Raw genomic sequence first — 19,797 nt, forward strand, 5'->3', positions numbered from 1 at the left:
GGGCACCAGATTCTGTCCCAGTTGCTCTTCTTCCTGTTCAGCTCTCTGCTATGGCCCGGGAGTGCAGTGGAGAATGGCCCAAGTCCTTGGGCCCTGCACCCACATGGGAGTCCAGGAGAAGCACCTGGTTCCTGGCTTCGGATCAGCACGGTGCGCCAGCCGCAGCACGCCAGCCATAGCGGCCATTGGAGGGTGAACCAACGGAAAAGGAAGACCTTTCTCTCTGTGTCTCTCTCTCGCTGTCCACTCTGCCTGTCCAAAAAAAAAAAAAAAATCCTTCAGAGGGCTAGAAGGCAGTTCAAGTTCATGATACTACTTCTGGAGTTCCTCTTAGTATTTAGGAACTTGTACATATTACTGAAGGTTTGGGGAAGTAATTAAGGTTCGACTAAGTTGTGAAAGTGGGGTCTTCACATTGGGATTAGTGGCAGAAAAGGAAAATGTCTGTCCTTCCCTCCTCCCCCTATCTTCTCCTCCCTCTCTCCTTCCCTCCCTCCCTCCCTTCTTCCCCACTCCTTCCTTCAGTTACCATCTTGGTTTTGGACTTCCATCCTCTAGAACTGTGAGAAATAAAATTCTGTTATTTAAACCACCCCATCTATAGTACTTTGTTACAGTAGCACAAGCTGAGTAAGAGAAATTTGATCTCATTTTCAATAACCCCATACACACACCAAAAAAAAAAAAAATGCAAGCTTTAGTGCTATGCCTCTTATTAGTCACAAATTGCTTTTGACATGCTTCAAGATTGTATCTAATAAGCTAAGATGTGGAGACATTTCTGAGAAGCACCAAGGTACCCACACTGCTTCAAGTCTGTACCTTCTTATTCTACAGGTGAGCTGCTTGATGTAAAAGTCACTTGTGGGATACCAAAGGATGAATTTGATCCTTGAGAACATATACTTATACCAAACATTTTCAGAAAACTTGTTATTACCTGCATTCTTGTCAATGAAGAAAAACACACCTATTCCATCAAGATGTAGACCTGTTTTTAAATCCAAGTTTCTTATTTCATTTTTTTTAGTTAAAATGATTAATATGAATTCAATCTTACTAGAATCATATAAGCTACAATGTTATGCATTAGGGATCATGAAATTTAAAACCTTATGGAAGACAAGCAAGCAATGTGGTTATGAGAAATAAGCAATTAAAGTGAAACAGGGCATGTGCAGGTTCCCGCCAGCTAGAGAGGTCCTGCTCGACTCAAGTCGGCATGGGTTTATGATCTTCTGAATTCTTGATGTTGGAAAGGTGAAGTTTTATATTTTCCTCTTTCCTTTTTTAAAAAAGAAAATATTTGTGGGCTGGCATTGTGGTGCAGCATGTTAAACTGCTGCTTGCAACACTGGCATCCTGTATCAGTCCTGGTTTGAGTCCCAGCTGTTCCACTTCCAGTCCAGCTCCTGCACAGGCTGATGTGGCTAAGAAAAAAAGTGGATCATGACCCAAGTACATAGATCCCTGACCCCATTCAGGAGATGCAGGTTAAGTTCCTGAATCTTGGCTTAGCCTGGCGCAACCCTGGCTGTTAAGGTTACTTAGGGAGTGAGTCAGCAGATTAAAAAAAATTTTCTCTCTCCATCTCTCCCTCTGCCTCTGCACTCTGCCTTTCAAATATATAAATAAGTAAATAAATCTTTTCTACGAAAAGGACATTTTATGAATCATAAAACACGTCTACTTACTGAAGTTAGCTCATTACTTTAATTTAACATCCTGGATTAGCTAAGAGTTCGTGACTCCAGATATATATGACCCCTAGTAAAATACATATATATACATACATATATTTTTAAAATAATCTTTCTTATTTGAAAGATAGAGATGGGGAGCCCTCATCTGCTGGTTTACTCCCCTAAATGCCGCCAACAGCCAAGGCTGGAGCCCAAAGCCAGAAGCCAGGAACTCAACCTTGGTTTTCCATATGAGTGGCAAGGATCCCACTGCTTGAGCCATTACCTGCTACCTCCCAGGGTGCATGTTAGCAGGACCAGGGTTTGAACCTAAGCACTTGGATACGAGATGCAGAGATTCCCCAACTGGAGTCTTAACTGTCACAGCAAGTGCATGATTGAGGCCAGTGTTGCAGATGTTAAAAGAAATCACCAGAGAGAGGTATGGAGGGCTTAACAGCCAAGGTGTTCCGTACATACAATGCCTCCATCACGCTACAGCAACAGCTAAAAGAACTCACAGCTCCGGATGAGAACATCCCAGCAAAGATCCTTTCTTACAACCGTGCCAGTCGAGCTGTTGCAATTCTTTGTAACCATCAGAGGGCACCACCCAAAACTTTTGAGAAGTCTATGATGAACTTGCAATCTAAGATTGATGCCAAGAAGGAACAGCTAGCAGATGCTTGGAGAGACCTGAAAAGCGCAAAGGCTGATGCCGAGGTCATGAAGGATGCTAAGACCAAGAAGGTGGTAGAGTCAAAGAAGAAAGCTGTGCAAAGATTGGAAGAGCAGCTGCTGAAGCTGGAAGTTCAGGCTACAGGCCGAGAAGAGAATAAACAAATTGCCTTGGGAACCTCCAAACTCAATTATCTGGACCCTAGGATCACGGTGGCTTGGTGCAAGAAGTGGGGCATCCCAATTGAGAAAATTTACAATAAAACCCAGCGGGAGAAATTTGCCTGGGCCATCAACATGGCTGATGAGGACTACGAGTTTTAGCCAGTCTCAAAGGGCAGGGTTCTGTGAAAAGGAACAGTGTGGTTTGGGGAAGATGGAAAAACTGTGAGCCTCACTTGCCCTCACACTGGAGGGAGAGAGGCAGCAAGTCTTAACAAACCATCTTTGCAAAAAGAGAAACCTGGAGATATTATAAGGGAGAGCTGAGCCAGTTGTCCTATGGACAACTTATTTAAAAAATATTTCAGATATCAAAATTCTAGCTGTATGATTTGTTTTTTGTTTTTATTTTCAAGAGGGCAAATGGATGGGAATTTGTCAGCAATCTGCCAGACAAATTCACTATTTCACTGAAATGTTTGGATTCTCTTAGCTACTGTATGCAAAGTCCAATTATATTGGTGTGTTTTTACAGTTAGGGTTTTGCAATAACTTCTATATTTTAATAGAAATGAATTCCTAAACTCCCTTCCCTCTCCCCTGTTTCAGGAATTAAAATTAAGTAGAACAACCCCCCCCAAAAAAAAAATCACCAGAGCAATCAGATGAAGTATGCAGAGTTAGATTTACTGAAGATGCCACAGAAGAGCAGTGAACAGGCAGGACAGCTGATAGCTGACTACTGCTGCCATCCACTGCAAGGGAGCAGTGGGCAGGACAGCCAGAGACTGCAGCAACATGGATTACAATCCAAGAAGCATACCTGTAACTACAGTGCCTTCTCAGGGGGAGTTTCCCTTGGGCTACCAGGATCTCTCTGGTATGTGATTTGCATTTGTGGGTGGAGCTCAAGAGCCTGTACTGTCCTTAGCATTGGGACTTTCCCAGTACGGGGCGGGGGGGGGGGGGGGGGGGGACCACTGTGCCAAACACCTGTTCCCTTCACACACACACACATTCACACTCTCACACACACACACACACTTTTTAAGTTGTTTGCCTGTTTATTTCAGAGACAGGCAGAAAGAGCCACCATCCACCAGTTCACTTCCCAAAGGCATGCAGCGGATAGAGTTGGGCCAGGGCTAAAGCTGGGAACTGGGAATTCAATGTCATTCTCCCATGTGGGTGACAGAAACAGTTTCTGGAATCCTCACCATTGTCTTCGAGTCTACATTAGCAGAAAACTGACATTGGTAGCCAGAACTGAGAATCAAACCCAAGCACACTGATGGGAGCGTGAATGTCTTACCCAGCATCTTGACCTCTAGGCCAGATGCCTGCACTCCCAGTATTTACTTACTTATTTGAAAGGCAGAGTGACAGAGAGTGACAGAGAGCAAGATCTTCCATCTTCCAGTTCATTTCCAAATGGCCTCAATAGCTAGGGCTGGGCCAGGCCAAAGCCAGGAGTCAACAACTCCATCTGAGTCTTCTACAGGAAGAAGAGGCACTCAAGTACTTGAATAATTATCTGCTGCCTCCCAGGTCCATTAGCAGGGAGTGGATCAAAAGCAGAGTAGCTAAGACTCAAACCAGCACTCCCAAGTGCTGTTTCAACTCACTGTACCGCAATGCAGGCTTCCCTGGTTGCATTTGTAAAACATTACTATGTACTATTTACTTTAGTCTTATTTTTTTTTTTAAAAAAAAGGCATGCCCTAAATAAAGCAACAACCAATTTGACCTTCTAATTTATGTGACCCATCTCATGTTTTTCTAAGACTTTTGAAAGCATTTGAGGGTTTTAATATTTAATCTAAAACCATGGAATATTTGGTTTAAAATTAAAAATTTATTTGAATAGTTAAGAGTATCGTGTAGTTATAGAATCATTTCATTAAGTTCCATAAATTCTTTGTGAAAGTCTATATTTATTAGGGTAATCATTAAATCTTTTATTTTTAAATTCCTAATTAGTTTTTAACAGATTCAATATAGTTCATAGATAAAATTCTTAGAATAAAATATATTCCCTTTCTTCCTCCCTCCCTGCCCCTATTCATTCTTTCATAGGTAAATGAAGAACCTAAAAATAAGTGCTACTGGGAAATTTACTGGTAGCCAAGTGCCTTATTGAATTAATTTTATTCTCTTGACAGTCATGTAGAGGCAAGAACCATTATGACTGCCCTTTAATTGGAGAGATCACAGAGTTCTTGCCCAAGGTCCCATTGCTAGAAAGAGGCTCTTAACCATGTAACCATGCACTTAATCTTTACAGTAAGTGACCCGAACAGTGTTGTTTGGTTTGGGGATTGGGCATTGGTTGATCTTTAAATTCATCTTCTTAGCATACCCTACTAGTGCTATCTCATCTAAGTTTTAATCCTTCAGAGTAAATCAATAAAGGTATTTAACACACAAATTTAAAAACCATGGCTTTTTATTAAAAACATGAACTTTTAAAAAATTTTTTATTTTAAAAGGCAGATTGATAGAAGGAGAGTAAGGAAGTTCTTCCAAGTGTTGGCTCACTGCCCATAGGGCTTCAATGGCCAGAGCTGGTTCAGGCTGAGGCCAGGAGTCCAGAATTCCATTCAAGTATTCCACATGGGTTCCAGAGGCCTGAGTACTTGAACCATCATCTGCCGATTTCCCAGGAACTTAAGCAGGAAGCTGGATCTGAAGTGGAACAGCAAGGATTCAAACCGGTGCTTTTATTTGGAACACTGGTGTCATAGGTGGCAGCTTAACCTGCTGTGCTACAATACTGGCCCCAAAAGTGAGAACTTTTTTAATGAACAAAAAATTATATTTTCAAGTTCACTAACCTCTCAGTGGTAGCATTTATTTCAATTATGAATTTAGGCAACAGGCCACAATGGACCTGGCAGTACTTGTGATTGTCACAACAGAAATTATAGACACTTTAAAATCTTCAGATAATTGTTATAGGGAATTCAAAATACATTTCACACTCATTAAAAAATGTTCTACATTCATTTTGGGGCTTACAACCCTATCTTATTTATAGTGCTACCAAAGAATCATTTATAACACTATACATTTGCTGCTTATATGCAGAATTTTGATCACTGGATCTTTTATTTTAAAGATTATTTGTTTAAAAACCAGCGTTATAGACAGAGGGAGAGAAAGATGTCCCATCAGCTGGTTCACTCCCCCAGATGGCTGCACCAACTAGAACTGGGCCAGGCTGAAGCCAGGAACTTCATCCAGGCCTTCCAAGTGGGTGGTAGGGGCTCAAACACTTGGACCATCTTCCATTGCTTTCCCAGGTGCATTAGCAGGGAGCTGGATCAGAAGTGGAGGAAATGGGTCAGGCACTGGCCCCCATATGGGATGCCAGTATTGCAGGCTGCGGCTTTACCTGCTTGCTATGCCATAACGCCGGCCCCATCACTGAACCTTAATAGAAACGATTCCCTTATAATCTTGTGTACTTCCATGCATTTAAAACCTTTTTCTGAAAATGAATCCATAGGCTTTACCACAATGCTAAAGATCCCATGACAACGAGTAAAGAAGCGATAATATTTACTAGACCCACTTATACATCTATCGTTCCATCTATCCACACATCAGTCCCATTCAATTAATTTGAATATTTATTGACTGCTTGTCATGTGCCGGGCTTCGTGTCAGGTATTGCAGACATGGAGTCAATGTTCTGACAGGCTCACCCATCTTTGATCTTGAAGTCTGGAGACTCTGCCTAAAAGTTCCCAATGTCTTGGAATCTTGACATCTGAGATGCCTTTCATCAACACAGCACACCAATTTAACCCTCAGTCTCTTAAGTGAGCGGAACTCAAAGCCATCCTCTCTTCATTCCTCCTCTTTGCCTTTCAATCCCTAACTTTGCTCTTGTTTTCTGAAGCCCAGGTATCCCTGGCTCTCCTGGGAATGAGAGGTAGGTTGCTGTACAAGGTGATGGTGGAGTTTATGCTCATGGTATTGCCTTGTATCACCACAATGTCATCTTTTTGGGAGTGTGGTGTTTGGCCTCTGACTGTAGACATTGTAGCAGCTGGGTATCTGGGCTCTATTTGTGGCCATTGAAGAGTCCATGCTAGGTTCACTCCCACTCCCAGAATTGAAAAAACAAAATAGTATGGTCTTGGATAGGATCCAATTACACAAGGACACATTAGGGAGTTTTGTTATAAACACTCTCTAAAAGTGAGCACAGGTGGTTTCCAGTTCCAGTCATGACAGAGGAGCCATGACCGGACCCACTCTCCTACTAAAATGTAAACAGTAGAACAGCATTATAGAACACATCTATCCAGGGGCATTGGCACACTGCAAATGCAGGCCAGTCTATAAAAGCTGTGACCCCCCAGAGAAGGACTAGGAGGGTTTGAGGGCAGTTGGGGAATAATAAATTTTAATGGTCAGGTTTGAAGGGTCACCCCAGTGTTTGACATGTGGGATGAAATCCCGCAGAGAAAGAAATTTCAAAGAGCCAAAAATCTGCATACTGTATCTTCTCAAGTTGTACACTGAGTTCTAACCGGGGCATAGTGAGATGAGACACCTAGGAAGCCAGTGGAAACAGCACCACTCTGGGAGGCCAAAGACCATGTAGAACAGTTCATAAATGGGATACAGAAACTACTAAACACACAAGAGAAAGGCTGAACTAAGTTACTTTAGTATTCAGAACGTATTGTTAAAAATACATTTTTTTTTTATTTTAAAGGGAGAGAGCATCAGAGGCAAAATATATTCTACCGACTGGTTCATTTCCCAAATGCCCACAATAGCTGAGGCCGCACCAGACTGAAGCCAGAAGCTCAGAACTTAATCCAGGTCTCCCATGTGGGTGGCAGGGACCCAAGTGCTTGGGCCATCATCTGCTCCTTCCTGGGGTGAGCACTACTGAGAAGCTAGATTGGAAGTAGAGGAACAGCGACTTGAACGGGCACTCCAATATGGGATATGATGTTCCAAGTGTGCCAGATGTCCAGCCCTAAACTTAAGAATGCATGCTCTGTTATACCATTTCATGAAAATATTTTCCTTTTAGAAGATTTTTGCTTTAGCTTTCATGTTCAAATCCATGATTGTGTTTATTTCTATGGCTTTAAAAATGATTTTTTACAGAGAATGCAATGTGGTTTTTGTAAATGAGGTCCTATACCCACTGCTGAAAACGGGGACTTTGAGCAGGTTCAGTTCAACTCCTCCCCTGCCATTACCTCAAATTATAAATCCTGGGATTGGGTTTCCCACCGCCATTCCAAGGGGCATCATGGGGAGCTGGAGGGCTGATCTGGGCAGAAAGACAATCAGGGAAAGGTGTCTTGTGATGCAGATGCCATCATGTTTCCTGGATGAGCAATGGTCAAGAGGTAGAGGCTGAGAGCTGAAGTCCTAAGCAGATGTTGAAAGGAGAGAACATTAGTGATAAGATATGTCCCAATTGAATTCTTGAAAAGAAATATTTAAGAATAGTTCTAAATTTATGAAACAGACTTTAAGGTAGTAATACAAAAAGTTACCTGGGGCTTGTATTGTGGCACAGTGGTCTAAGCCACTGCCTCAGATGCCAGCATCTCTTATGGGTGCTGGTTCAAGTCCCAGTTGCTCCACTTCTGATTCAGCTTTCCAGTAAGTGCCTGGGAAAGCAGTGGAAGATGACTGAAGTCTTTTGGACCCTGTACCCTTGTGGGGGACCGGGATGAAGCTCCAGGGCTATCCCTGGCTGTTGTAGCCTTCTGGGGAATGAGTCAGCAGATGGAAACTAGCTCCTTCTCCCTCCCTCTCTCTCCCCCACTTCATGTAATTCTGCCTTTCAAATAAATAACTAAATAAATCTTTAGGAAAAAAAGTTCCATATATCCCTCCCCCATTTCCCCATTAAAATTTCACATATCTTTGTCAGCTTTGCCTGCTTTTTTTTTTTTTTTAATTTATTGATGCATTTAAGAGGTAGAGTTACAGAGGGAGAGACGGAGAAAGGTCTTCCAAAAACCACTGGTTCACTCCCCAAATGGTCACAAGGCCAGAGCCAGAGTCTCCCATGTGGGTACAGGGACCCAAGCACTTGGGATGTCTTCTACTGCTTTCTCAGGCCATAGCAGAGAGCTGGATTGGAAGAGGAGCAGCCAGGACTCAAACTGGCGCCCATATGGGATGCTGGTGCCACAGGCAGAGGCTTAGTTCACTATGCCACAGTGCCAGCCCCTTTTAATTTTTTTTAATTAAAACTTTTTATTCCTCTGACTCCCTCCTAACCTCTAATAATCAATATTCTGTGTTCAGATTAAGGACTCTTTTTATTTTAGCTTCTACATATAAAGGAGCATGCAGTATTTGTCTTTTTCTGTCTTGCTTATTTAACTCAACATGATGTCCTTCAGTTGCATCCATTTTGCTGCAAATGACAGGATCTCATTCCTTTTTATGGCTGAACAGTATTTCATTGTGTGTGTGTGTGTGTGTATATATATATATACTGTATGTATATATATGTATATATACATATATACTATATTTTCTTTATCCAGTCACTTGATGACAATTTTGGTTGATTGTACATTTTGGGTATTGTGATCAGTGCTGCTATAAACATGGTGGAGCAGGTATCTCTTCTTAATCAAGATGCTAAAGCTTTAACTCAGCAAACATGAATACTAAATGATTATGTAAAGATAAAAGGGGTGTTGACCCTAATAATGGCCAATATATGGTGATTTATTGTATTGTTAGTATAAAACATTATTCAGGGTTAAGTGTTTCCTTGATTACCAGAATAAACCTTAATATTGATTGGTCAGAAGTGTTTCCCTTTGACTTTGCCTTTCCCCAGCTGAGACTAGCTATACCTATTATTTTCTTTATTGCTTGATTCATAAATATAATCGAGCCTTCAAGTCTAGCCACAAAATTTTTATAAATATTACAAATTATGCCTTCTAATTACTGGTTAATCAAACAATTCACTATGCACATATATTCATATTATTTCTTTTCAAATATTAACACATTTCCATGGGGTTTTAAATACACACAAGTATTCTGAATTTATAAAAAAAACTTGATGGACAGAAAAATTGTCACTAAATGAGACTTTGGGTATTGTAAGGAAAAAACTCATGTCTAAAAAATCCCAAAGGTATCTGAAACTCCTCTAGCTTAGTATACCACAAGTGAGTATCATTGGATGGAGAATGTTGATTTATTGGTTTATTGCACAATTTTACATGGGAGAGTTATGCATTTGTAGTTCTTTTTGTTTTCTAAATAGATCCTCACCAATACCATCTACATACCTATTAAAATTGAAAGGCATTTTATCTTTAGTTTCTTAATTCTTCAAACACTGCATTTTCTTTTGTATTGAACAGTACATAACTCCATAGTGAAAAGAAAAATGTCAGCTTTGCTTTTATAGCTGGTTCCACACTTCTAATCAGAAAAAAAGAAGGGTCTGATTGCACAACTATTTATATAGTTTTTAAACTTTCTAAGAAAAATAAAGCTCTGCTACAATTAATGCTTAATGGTATAAACACCCCTGCCTTAGTGGTTGCCTAGTAACTACATACTGCAGGATTGTGGGGTTGCTAAAGAGGCTGAATACGTGGAAATATTCATATCCATTTCTAGTTCAGGTGGATGAGGGGCAGCAATGGGCCAGATTCTTTTGTTAAAATTATTTTTCCATAATGGCTTTGCGCTAAAACATCCTTCTGCACTAAAACTTGCTCTTATCAATGACTTCTGCAGATAAGAGTCTAACAAGTAATGATTTTAAATTTAAGAAACACTCAATGGAACTGAAGCAAGACAACTTCACTTCTGACTTAGCTGCCCCAGCTGGTGTTCTTAGAGTGACTGGACTGGGGGATGATCTTTTTTTTTATGATTTATTTATTTATTGGAAAGGTAGAGTTACAGAGGGGGAGGGGGACAAAGAGATCTTCCATCTCCTTGTTCACCTACTCCCTCTCCCCCTCCAAATGGCCACAACAGCAGGAGCTGGGCTGATCCAAAGCCAGGAGTCAGGAGCTTCTTCTGGGTCTCCCACATGGGTATAGATGCCTAAGTACTTGGACCATCTCCCACTGCTTTCCCAGGTGCATTAGCAGGGAGCTAGCTTGGAAGCGGAGTAGCTGGGACTCAAACCAGAGCCCATATGGGATGCTGGCCCTGCAGATCACAGCTTTATTCACTTTGCCACAGTGCCAGCCCTAAGGGGGTCTCAGTGTACCTTGTCTTTTCAATTTAATTTTGTATTTGTACATCACTTAAGCAATTGAATGAGATATAGTTCCCAGTTAAAGGTAATATTAAAAGAAGCTCTGGGGTGAGCATTTGGCACAGCTGCCCACTGTGCTCACGTACCATAGAGGAATAACAGGGTTATGAGTCCCTGCTCCACTTCCAATTCCAGCTTCCTGCTATTAGGTACCCTGGAGGCAGCAAATGACAGCTCAAGTACCTGAATCCCTGCCACCTGTGTGAGGCAACTCAGATTAGTCCCTGGCCCAGGAAGTAATCATCAGCTTAGCCCAGCCCTTGCTGTTGGGCATTTGAGAAAGGAATCAACAAGTGGAAGATTGTGTCTCCCTTGGTCTGCCTTCCAAATACAATGAAAATAAAGTTTAAAAGGGAGGAGCTCAATGATTGTAATAATTATTTACGTTTAGCTTTGGTTTGCTTCCTACAGAGCAGATGTCATTTCCTAATTATGTTTTGCTTTACCTTGGTTAAATTGCTTGCATTCTTGTGGCACAGACCAACTGTATTGGTGAAAGAGGTCTTCCAAAACCAAAGGTTGTTGACAAGAGTGGCTAAGTAGATTAGAATTGAATTTACTGAGTAAAATCCACAAGTAAAGCACATGTAGGTAATGACAAGTTGCTGATGAAGAAACATGGTTAGGTCATTTGAAAACTGGTTTCTGGTACTGTCTTGGTTTCAGAAATATGTGAAAGATACAGGGTACTTGGAGCTGGTCTGTATTCTTTGTTACAGAGTTCTTGAGGTCAAGGTTTGGGACTTCCTGGGTTAGTTTCCCACGTGCAGACAAGGATAAGCAAGGGTTGGAATGTTTAAATTGTATAACTATAGGTTTGTGGGTATAGTCAGAAATGATTTGCTACTCAGTAATTTTGTTGTTTGGCAATACTAACACATGATAACATATGGTTTGCTCTTTGGAATTAACGTCCATGTTGTCATTTGACTGCAACAAAGAATTCTCTGATCCCATAAAGGAGATTGTTTTGAATACATGAATGTCCCTTTATCTTTTCACTGGGGAGGAAGCATCCTGTTGCATTACTACATCAAACTCTCTGGGTTTTTGGTTTTGTTGGTTGAAGGATGTGGCCAGTGAGGTCAAGGGTATGGTTTAACAGAAAACCACTTGGCTCTGCAAGCACTGTCTGTATTCCCAGCTTCAACAACTTCAAAGGGAAGCTCAGCACAGACATCTTTAGTAGGTTAGGAAATTAATTAGTATCGAAGTATTTGGTCAGAGGGTCACCAACATCATCTTTATGTTCAAAGGAGAAAAGACTAATTTTTTTTTCATTTGCAATATATATAATACCTGTCCTTCCATTTAATGCTGAAAGGAATTCACTGATGAGGAGCCAGGACTCATTTTGTTGAGATTTTTTTCATTCCTGCTGTACTCCTGTTTCTGTCTTCTTTTACCCAGTCTCTCAGAAATTTTCACTCTGGCCCTGAGATGTCTTATTATTTAGCTGTTTAATGACACTTCAAAAGATTCGATCTCTGCAGCCATCAAGTTTCTACTCTTTCGGATCTAGTTGGTTTGATGGTAATAGATCCTGTCTTTGTGGGAAGACAGTATTTCAGAAAGAGTTAATTTGCAATGGCAACAAAGGCTAATTCTCTGGGTAGAATTTAAACCAGCAAGTGTCCTCCTGCAGAGAAGCAGCCTCAGGCCTGGGCTGCTGGGGATGGGGTTAACTCCTTATGCAGGGAGAGGGACCCTCGGGACTCGCTCAGAAGTGGTAATTTTAAGGTAGAAAAAAAAAAAGTACTGTCCATTTTCCCCTCCCAGGACCTGCATTTTGGCAATTAGAAATTGGGCCGTCCTGTGATTCTTGTACCTGCTGATTTTTTCATTTTGAAAAAAAAAAAAAAAGAGAGGGAAGCAGCCACTCGGGGATTATTTCCTCCATGATAGTATTCTTCCCTAATTGTATTTAGGCTATTTTAAGCTATTTCTTCCCAGTGATTTTTCACTTGAGCTGCATGTATAAAATAAATGGGGTGCTCTTCCCAGAGATGATACTATTTCATATCTCCAGTTCATAACCCCTAAATTGAGTTTGTTCTCCCTGCTCCCCCCCCCCCAACAGTTACTTTTGAATATAGCAATTCAACATTAGAATCAAGAAAACTGACTGCCTGTGATGCATAAAAATGCATTTTGAAAAGCTCAAGCCTCACTCTGGGTTCCAAGTTTTACATTTTTACTATCAGTCTAGCCTCTCACTTTCACTATCAAATGCTTTTCTTTCATCCTACACCTGATCTAGTTGTTCTACTATTGAGCTGCATCAGAGTATATGATAAAAAGAAAGTGGTGCAATGAATAGAATGGAAGACAAAGAGCTAGGGGAGCCAGCAGCTATCGGATTGAAGTCGGAGAAAACAAACACAGGAGCACCTTGGCCAGCTGGGTAATCTGGAGGTGATTACTGAGCCTCCCACCCTTCACCCCAGGGTTCCAGGTGAAAGTTCTCTCTTGACCTCTGTCCTGGGAGGGAACCTTTTAGAGTTCATCCATCAACCCCTGTCAGGGTCTTTGCAGAAAAGACTTTCTCTGCCCTGGCTTGTGTCCTATTTGGATCCCATTTGGAAAGTGGAGCAATTAAAGTGTCAAAATCTCTCCTTGGGAGTCTGCCATTAAATAAGGGGAGGGGAAGGGGGGCGCTTTGATGTGTAACCCTAGGACTGAACATTCCAGTCCTTCATCTTGCAGAATTTCAAGCTCAGAGTTTGCTAGCAGGTTTGATTTCTCACATCTTTGAGACGCAGCTTGAATGCCTCGATTTGATTTTGTGCTTTCAACACATTTCTAGAGATCTGGAGCTTTGGGGAGGGCTATACCATATGGTCTTGGTAAGGTGGGACTTAGAAAAGGGTAGGAACTGAATTGCAAGCAGCAAGTGAAAAACCAAGCGTTTGGACCTAAATTGTTCGTCTCTTGACAAATCTCCTGAAACCTGTAATTCCCGCAAAATCAATTTTCACGAAGTCTTTTTTTTTTTTTTTTTTTGTCGTGTGCGTCCCTGTGTCCTCACACGCGGAGGACGACTAATTCCTTTACATTCTCTGAAAGCAGGGAGGGGGCTTCCTTTGAAACACTGCGGCACGTTTAGCACTTGTTGGTTAGCCTTTCTGAAATCAACTCAAGACTTGGGGTCCAGGAACAAGCACCTGCCGGTCCCCACCCTCCTGGGAAGGGAGGCGGTACAGGAAGGTTAGGGCTGCGGAGCAGGCGCAACCCAAGGAGACGACGGCACACGTCGGCGTCCTCGGGGAGCTGATGGTTTGAGCAGCAGGGGAGAGCCGACGATGGCATAAAACAAAGCCAGGGGGCTGCTCTGCCAGGGACATGGAGAAACTGCAGGAGGAGGCGCCTTCGGATCCTAGCGGCGGGATGCAGGGATCCGAGGGCAAGGATTCTCCAGATCCGACAAGGAAATTCCGATCCTGGAGGCCTGACGTTTAATCCGGTCCGCTCTGCGCCCCGGCCGGCTCGCTGGGGCTTCGCCGACTCCCTCTCGCCTCTCCTGCGGCGCGCAGGCCTGGCCCCGGCCGGCTCGTGCGCCCATTTCTCCTGCACCCCGGGAGGCGGGCGCGGGGCGGGGCGGGGCCGCTGCGGCGGCGGCCTGGGGAGGCGGAGCCGCCCGGCTCCCCGGACAGCAGCGGGTTAAGCGCCGCCCGCGCCGAGGGGGCTGAGCCGGGAGCCGCCGCTCCGAGCTCGCATTCGGATCCGCTAGAGCAGGAAGATGGCGACGGACGGCGCGAGCTGCGAGCCCGACTTGTCCCGCGCCCCGGAGGACGCGGCGGGAGCCGCGGCGGAGGCGGCGGTAACCGAGCTCCCCGGGCGGGTGCGGGGTTGGTGTGGACGGGGACCTCGGGCGGTGCCCGAGCCCCGGATGAACCCGGCTCCACGACCCCCCGAGGCGTTCCGTGATTCGGGCCCCTCCGGACCGCCCTCCCCAGGGTGTCCCTTCCTCGGGGTGCGCCCACCCCAGGGTGCCTTCATGGCCAGGAGCCGGCGTCAGAGGGGTGAGGCAGCCATCGGGGTTGGGGGTTCCTCCTGTCCATTCGAAGCCCTGTTGGCTGCAGCCCCTGGCAGCCCCGGTCTCAAGGCTCCCTGGGTGCGTCCCGTGTGACCCTCACGCCCACTCCCTCTGCTGTGCTCACTTGGAGATGGAGTCGAGGGTCGGGTGTGCTGCCCGGCGAAGGCGACCCCGGCATTGTCCCCCTGGCACTGCGCGCGCCGTTGAGCGCGTGTCTCGGGGGTGCCTGGCACCGCTCGGTGGCCCCGGGGGAGCGGGGCCGTCGCCGAGCAGGTGTGGGGATGCCCATTGTGTGTGTGTTCGCGTGCCTGCCCGAGGCCCCGTGGGAGCGGCCCGGTGCCCAGCTGTGGACATCCCGCGGTGGGCGCGGCGCCAGCACTGGGGATCCTAGCGGCCCCCTCACTTGGCTGCTGTTGGCTGAGGGGTGGGGAGGGGTCGTCCTGGGCGTCATGTCCTGCACCTGGTTTCCTGACATTGTTCTACCCGGCTTACACCTGGTCCACACTTTCGCCGCTGGAAACCCGCGGGCGCAGAGGCTCCCCACACTGGTGGGTTCCAGCGCTTACCTTGAGGGAGGGCTGCACCCACATTTCCTGGGTGGGAAACATGCTCGAGGTTTGGAGAGCCGCTTCGCGGGAGTTGCAAGGATCTGCAAAGAAAGGCAGATCCGGGAGTACCTCCCACTCTTGGCCCAATCCGGCGGCTCCCGCGGAAGATTCGGAGTGGGATGGAGTGAGCAGGGCTGGACGCCCCCTGGCTTCCTTCCACCACCTCAGCCGAGTCCGAGCGAGAGCAGCCGCAGAGGACAAGGCCAGGCGTGGACCGCCGGGGCCGCTTCCAGTTCCTCCCACATCGGCAGGTAGGGTTTTCTGAAGAGGGAGAGGAGAGGTGTGGAGGAGGAAGAGCAGAGCCGGGGAAAGAAGGAGGAAAGAGGAGAAAGGGAGAGGGCTGCTGGTTTCCACTTGTAAAACTGGCAAGTCTCAGATCGAAAGTTTGGGGGGGGGGGGGGATGAGCTTTCATTCCTCGCATGGAAAATGAAGTTTCCCAAGATTGCAGGGGAAACCTCCACTTCTGAGCCAGTTCCCCTCTATGAAGTCCCATGAGAAATCTAGCTGTTAGGACAACCAGTCTCTAGGAAGCTGGAATGGTTGGGTGCCTTCATTCCCAGGAGAGGGTTAGGAGAGAGGAGAGGAAAAAAGGGATGGAGGTGGGGTTTGTGTTTCTTGCTCCTCTGGAGGGTTGGATTTGTTTGTTTACCCTGTTTAGAATGGAGAATGGGCTGCTTTCTACTTCATTCAATATTTTAATCACCTGACAATTAAACCAAGCAGAAATATCTGCTGTATGGTCTGCAGCTGAAATATAGTTATTTCGTTAGGCTGTAATCAAAACCTTACTTGCAGGCAGTTTTGTTTTTTTTTTTTTTTTTTTTTTTTTTTTAACAAGGTCAGTGTTTTTTCTCTGCTGCTTAAAATTTTCAGGGGTCTGATTTTCACTGCTGATGGTTGGGGATTTCATATTTCCCCCTTGTTAGTGGGAATAGCCGTGGAAGATCTGAAGGTGAACCTCCTTTATTTCTGTAGAAATAACACGAATAAAGATTCTTCACTTAATCGTTTTTTAAAATAACTTTGACTTTGAATAATATGTTAATGGCTTTTTATGCAGTAGACCGAACTTTTTATTTTAGTCACTTGATCTAGAACACTGATTTTTAAAGAAAGGCTAAATAGGAAAATGATACTTGTCATATTTGCTCCTTCTCGAGTGATTAAAAATCAAAGACATCTTCATGCCTTTTGTTAACTGAACACAATTTCTGTTTCATTTTAGTGAGCAATTCTGTTTTGCATTTTAGAGGTTTATTTCATTGCAAATTGGTTTACATACTGGGCGTTTTTCATATATACATTTGGCAGTCATGAGCCAATGGAATCTCCAAAGCAGTAGGCTATTTTTGAAAGTGAGTGTTTCGCTAAGTTTTGGCTATTTAGATTGTTGCTTAGAAACAAGTTCAATTTATAGTTTTCAGTTTAATATCATTTTCAGTGGGGTGTTTTAAATTTAGTTTGTGATCCTTGTTCTTCGGTTGCTTGCCGGATTTAAGCAGCTAAGTGTAAGCTGGCTAACAGCTACATTATTCAGTAGGATCATATTAATAGTTTTTGCTGCGAACCATGCAGGGAGACCTGGGTTATTTTCAGTGCCTCAGCCAAATGTGATGACTTTTATAGGCCATATTGCTATTTCTACTCTGAAAATAACTCCTAATGGATAAGGCAGTATGGAAAACAAATCTTCCTGCTTTTTATTGTCACCAAAGAATTTAGGAGCAAGAGGAAAATGGAGATCTTTTTAGAGCTATATTTGGGAAGCCAACCAACATTCTTGTCATTCTGGGCTTTTCTGGAGCAGCTAATACACTGCAAAGTAGGTATAAAATTTGTTGTCATGGTGATAGCAACGAGGAAAAACTTAGACAATGATTTTGTGAAAAATGCACAACAGTAATGGTAAATAAGTTAATACCTGACACCGACCTTTCTTTGTCTTTCAGGTGATAGTATTTAATGTAGATATAAGAAAAAGAACCTTCTTAGTCAATTTTGCTAAACTTTCTTAAAAAAAGCCTGTTGTAGTAGCTATAGAATGTTTAAAGTTTGCCAGCATGATCTTTAAGGAAGAACTATTGCGGGTTTGATCCGCATTCCCGAGTGCTCACCTGGATGAGCACCTCCAGAGTAAGAGCTCTGCTGCCTTCCTTTAGATCGCAGCTGGAGAAACTGATCCCCATATGAATTCAAAGCAGGTAGAGTGGTGTCCTGAGAGGCATTAGGATTATGGGGAGAAGAGCCCTGGAGAAGGTTCCTGGTAGAGGGGCCTGGGAATGTTTCACGGAAGCAAGGTCTCTGAGTGGGCTTTGGGATACAAAGAGGAGCCGGGCAGAGACTTTGGCAAGCAGGGTGCAGCTGTGCCTGGTTCCCAGGACTCCCTGACAGGCAGCACACTCATTCAAAGTTGAGTGTCAAGGTTTCCATTTGAGTCTCAGCTATGAGCTTTAGAATATTAGCTTAGAAGTTGGAATGTTCCCTGCACTTTAGAATGTCCTGCTTTTCATTGGGCTTTTCTTTTTCTTTTCTTTTTTTCCTTCTTAACAGGGCATATATTTCTACTTGCTCCTGGTGTTTAGACTTCATTGTTACATTTCTCACGGGAGCAATTTTGTTGAGAGAAACACCAAGTGCATACCTAGGCTAGATTGCCAACTGATTCTATTTTCCTGTGTTTGAAAACCTTTCACAGCCTTAGCACTTAGGATGTCACTTAGGGATGTCTACTGTTGATTATGTGGGCACAAGGCTGTGGCTGGGACAGAGTAGCCACTTCCTTCAAGGATAGATGTACAAGCTTTGTTTGAAAAAAAAAAATTGCTTAGCACAGTACCAGGCACATGGGAAGTATTCCAAAAATATTTATTGAATGAAGGAAATAAAAAAACAGCTTAGCAAGAACTTGGGTCAGTAATACTTAACATTGCTTGACTAATTCGCAGGTATAGTTGCATGTTCTCAGATCATAATGAAACTATTGGCCTGAAATTTGTAATAATTAACATAATAGATTATTATAGACCGTAAATCAGAAAGATGACACTGATGCTGGTCTTTTCTGGTTTTCATTTTTTATTGTGCCCCTTTCCAAACTATACTTCTCAGTGCTGTCTCAGATACTTTGCACATTGTGTTTAGAATTTAATTTCTTTTTATTGTATTTTATTTCATTTATTTGAAAGACAGTTACAGAGAGAGGTAGAGAGAGAGAGGTCATCCATCCGCTGGTTCACTCCCCAAATGGCCGCCGCAATAGCTGGAGCTGAGCTGATCCGAAGACAGGAGCCAGGAGCCTCCTCTGGGTCTCCCATGCGGGTGCAGGGGCCCAAGCACTTGGGTCATTCTCCAATAACATCATTAGTTTTCTCTTTGGAATTCTTCTTTACAAAATGAGCACTGAAGCTGGGCATGACGTGGCAGTGAGATGGTGCCTGCACACTTTCCATCCTGAATTTGTCCACATCGCTCATTAAGGTGCTGGAGGGCATGGTTGAACCTTGAAGAAGAAACACAAGAAAGTTTGGGGACAGGAAAAGGGAACAAAAGGGAAAACTGGACTGAAAAAAAAGAAGTAAGGCAAAGCTTTAGTCTGCAATGGCCAGAACATGAGAGAATTCAACCTTATTTTAGTTTATTTGGGCTTCATTTATTTATTTGAAGGGGGGAGGGAAGTGTGTCCATCTGTTGGTTCACTCCCCAAATGCCCACAGCAGCCAGGGCTGGGCCAGGCAAAAACCAGTAGCCAGGAACTCCATCTGGTCTCACGTGTAGGTAGCCAGGAACCAAGTACTTAGCCATCATCTGCTACTTTCCAGGGCATTGGCAGGAAGCTGGATTGGAAGCCAAGCTGGGACTGCATCCCAAGCACCCTGATATGAGATGCAGGAGTCCCAAGTGGTGACTTAACTCACTAAACCCAAAGACCTACCCTCTAGAATTCAACTTCAACATGCCTAGGATGGAGCAGTCTCTCCCTACGTCTCTTTTGGGGTCCTTTGCAAGGCTTACATGACTTGAAAAAGGAAGCTTTTCTTGCTTTCCATTTCTTTATCAAAAAACAAATTACAAGAGAGAATGATAGTATAGGATTAATTTTTTGGTTTCCTGTTACAAATAACTTGTACAAAAGTGAGATCATATTACTACTGCTGTACACAGCATTATGTCATCCACGTAGAAATCCTGGTTTGGTGACAGGGCTTACTCTCTTCAAATACACTTTTAGTAAACAACTACCAGGTTGAGTTTCAACTTAAAAGGTTATTGTAGTAAGCACAATATAGCCAAGTTAACATTACCATGTGGAACAGGTTTTGACATTTTTGTGTTGCACT

At 43.7% G+C, this 19,797-nt stretch overlaps 2 protein-coding genes across 2 annotated transcripts in view; both read left to right on the plus strand.

Annotated features, from left to right (window-relative positions):
- Positions 1-2,126: 2,126 nt before the first annotated feature.
- Positions 2,127-2,938, plus strand: LOC133765050 (DNA topoisomerase 1-like). Its single transcript, XM_062198536.1, has one exon. It carries the CDS (start codon positions 2,127-2,129, stop codon positions 2,682-2,684), a length of 558 nt encoding a protein of 185 aa, XP_062054520.1. The 3' UTR covers positions 2,685-2,938.
- Positions 2,939-14,554: 11,616 nt separating this feature from the next.
- CTTNBP2 (cortactin binding protein 2) overlaps positions 14,555-19,797 on the plus strand; it is a 185,674-nt gene continuing 180,431 nt past the window's right edge. The window contains exon 1 of the mRNA XM_062207328.1: positions 14,555-14,635. Within this exon, the coding sequence (XP_062063312.1) occupies positions 14,555-14,635 (81 nt within the window). The remainder of the gene's footprint in view (positions 14,636-19,797) is intronic.

The sequence above is a fragment of the Lepus europaeus genome, chromosome 1 (assembly GCF_033115175.1).
Source record: "Lepus europaeus isolate LE1 chromosome 1, mLepTim1.pri, whole genome shotgun sequence".
Lineage (NCBI taxonomy): Eukaryota > Metazoa > Chordata > Mammalia > Lagomorpha > Leporidae > Lepus > Lepus europaeus.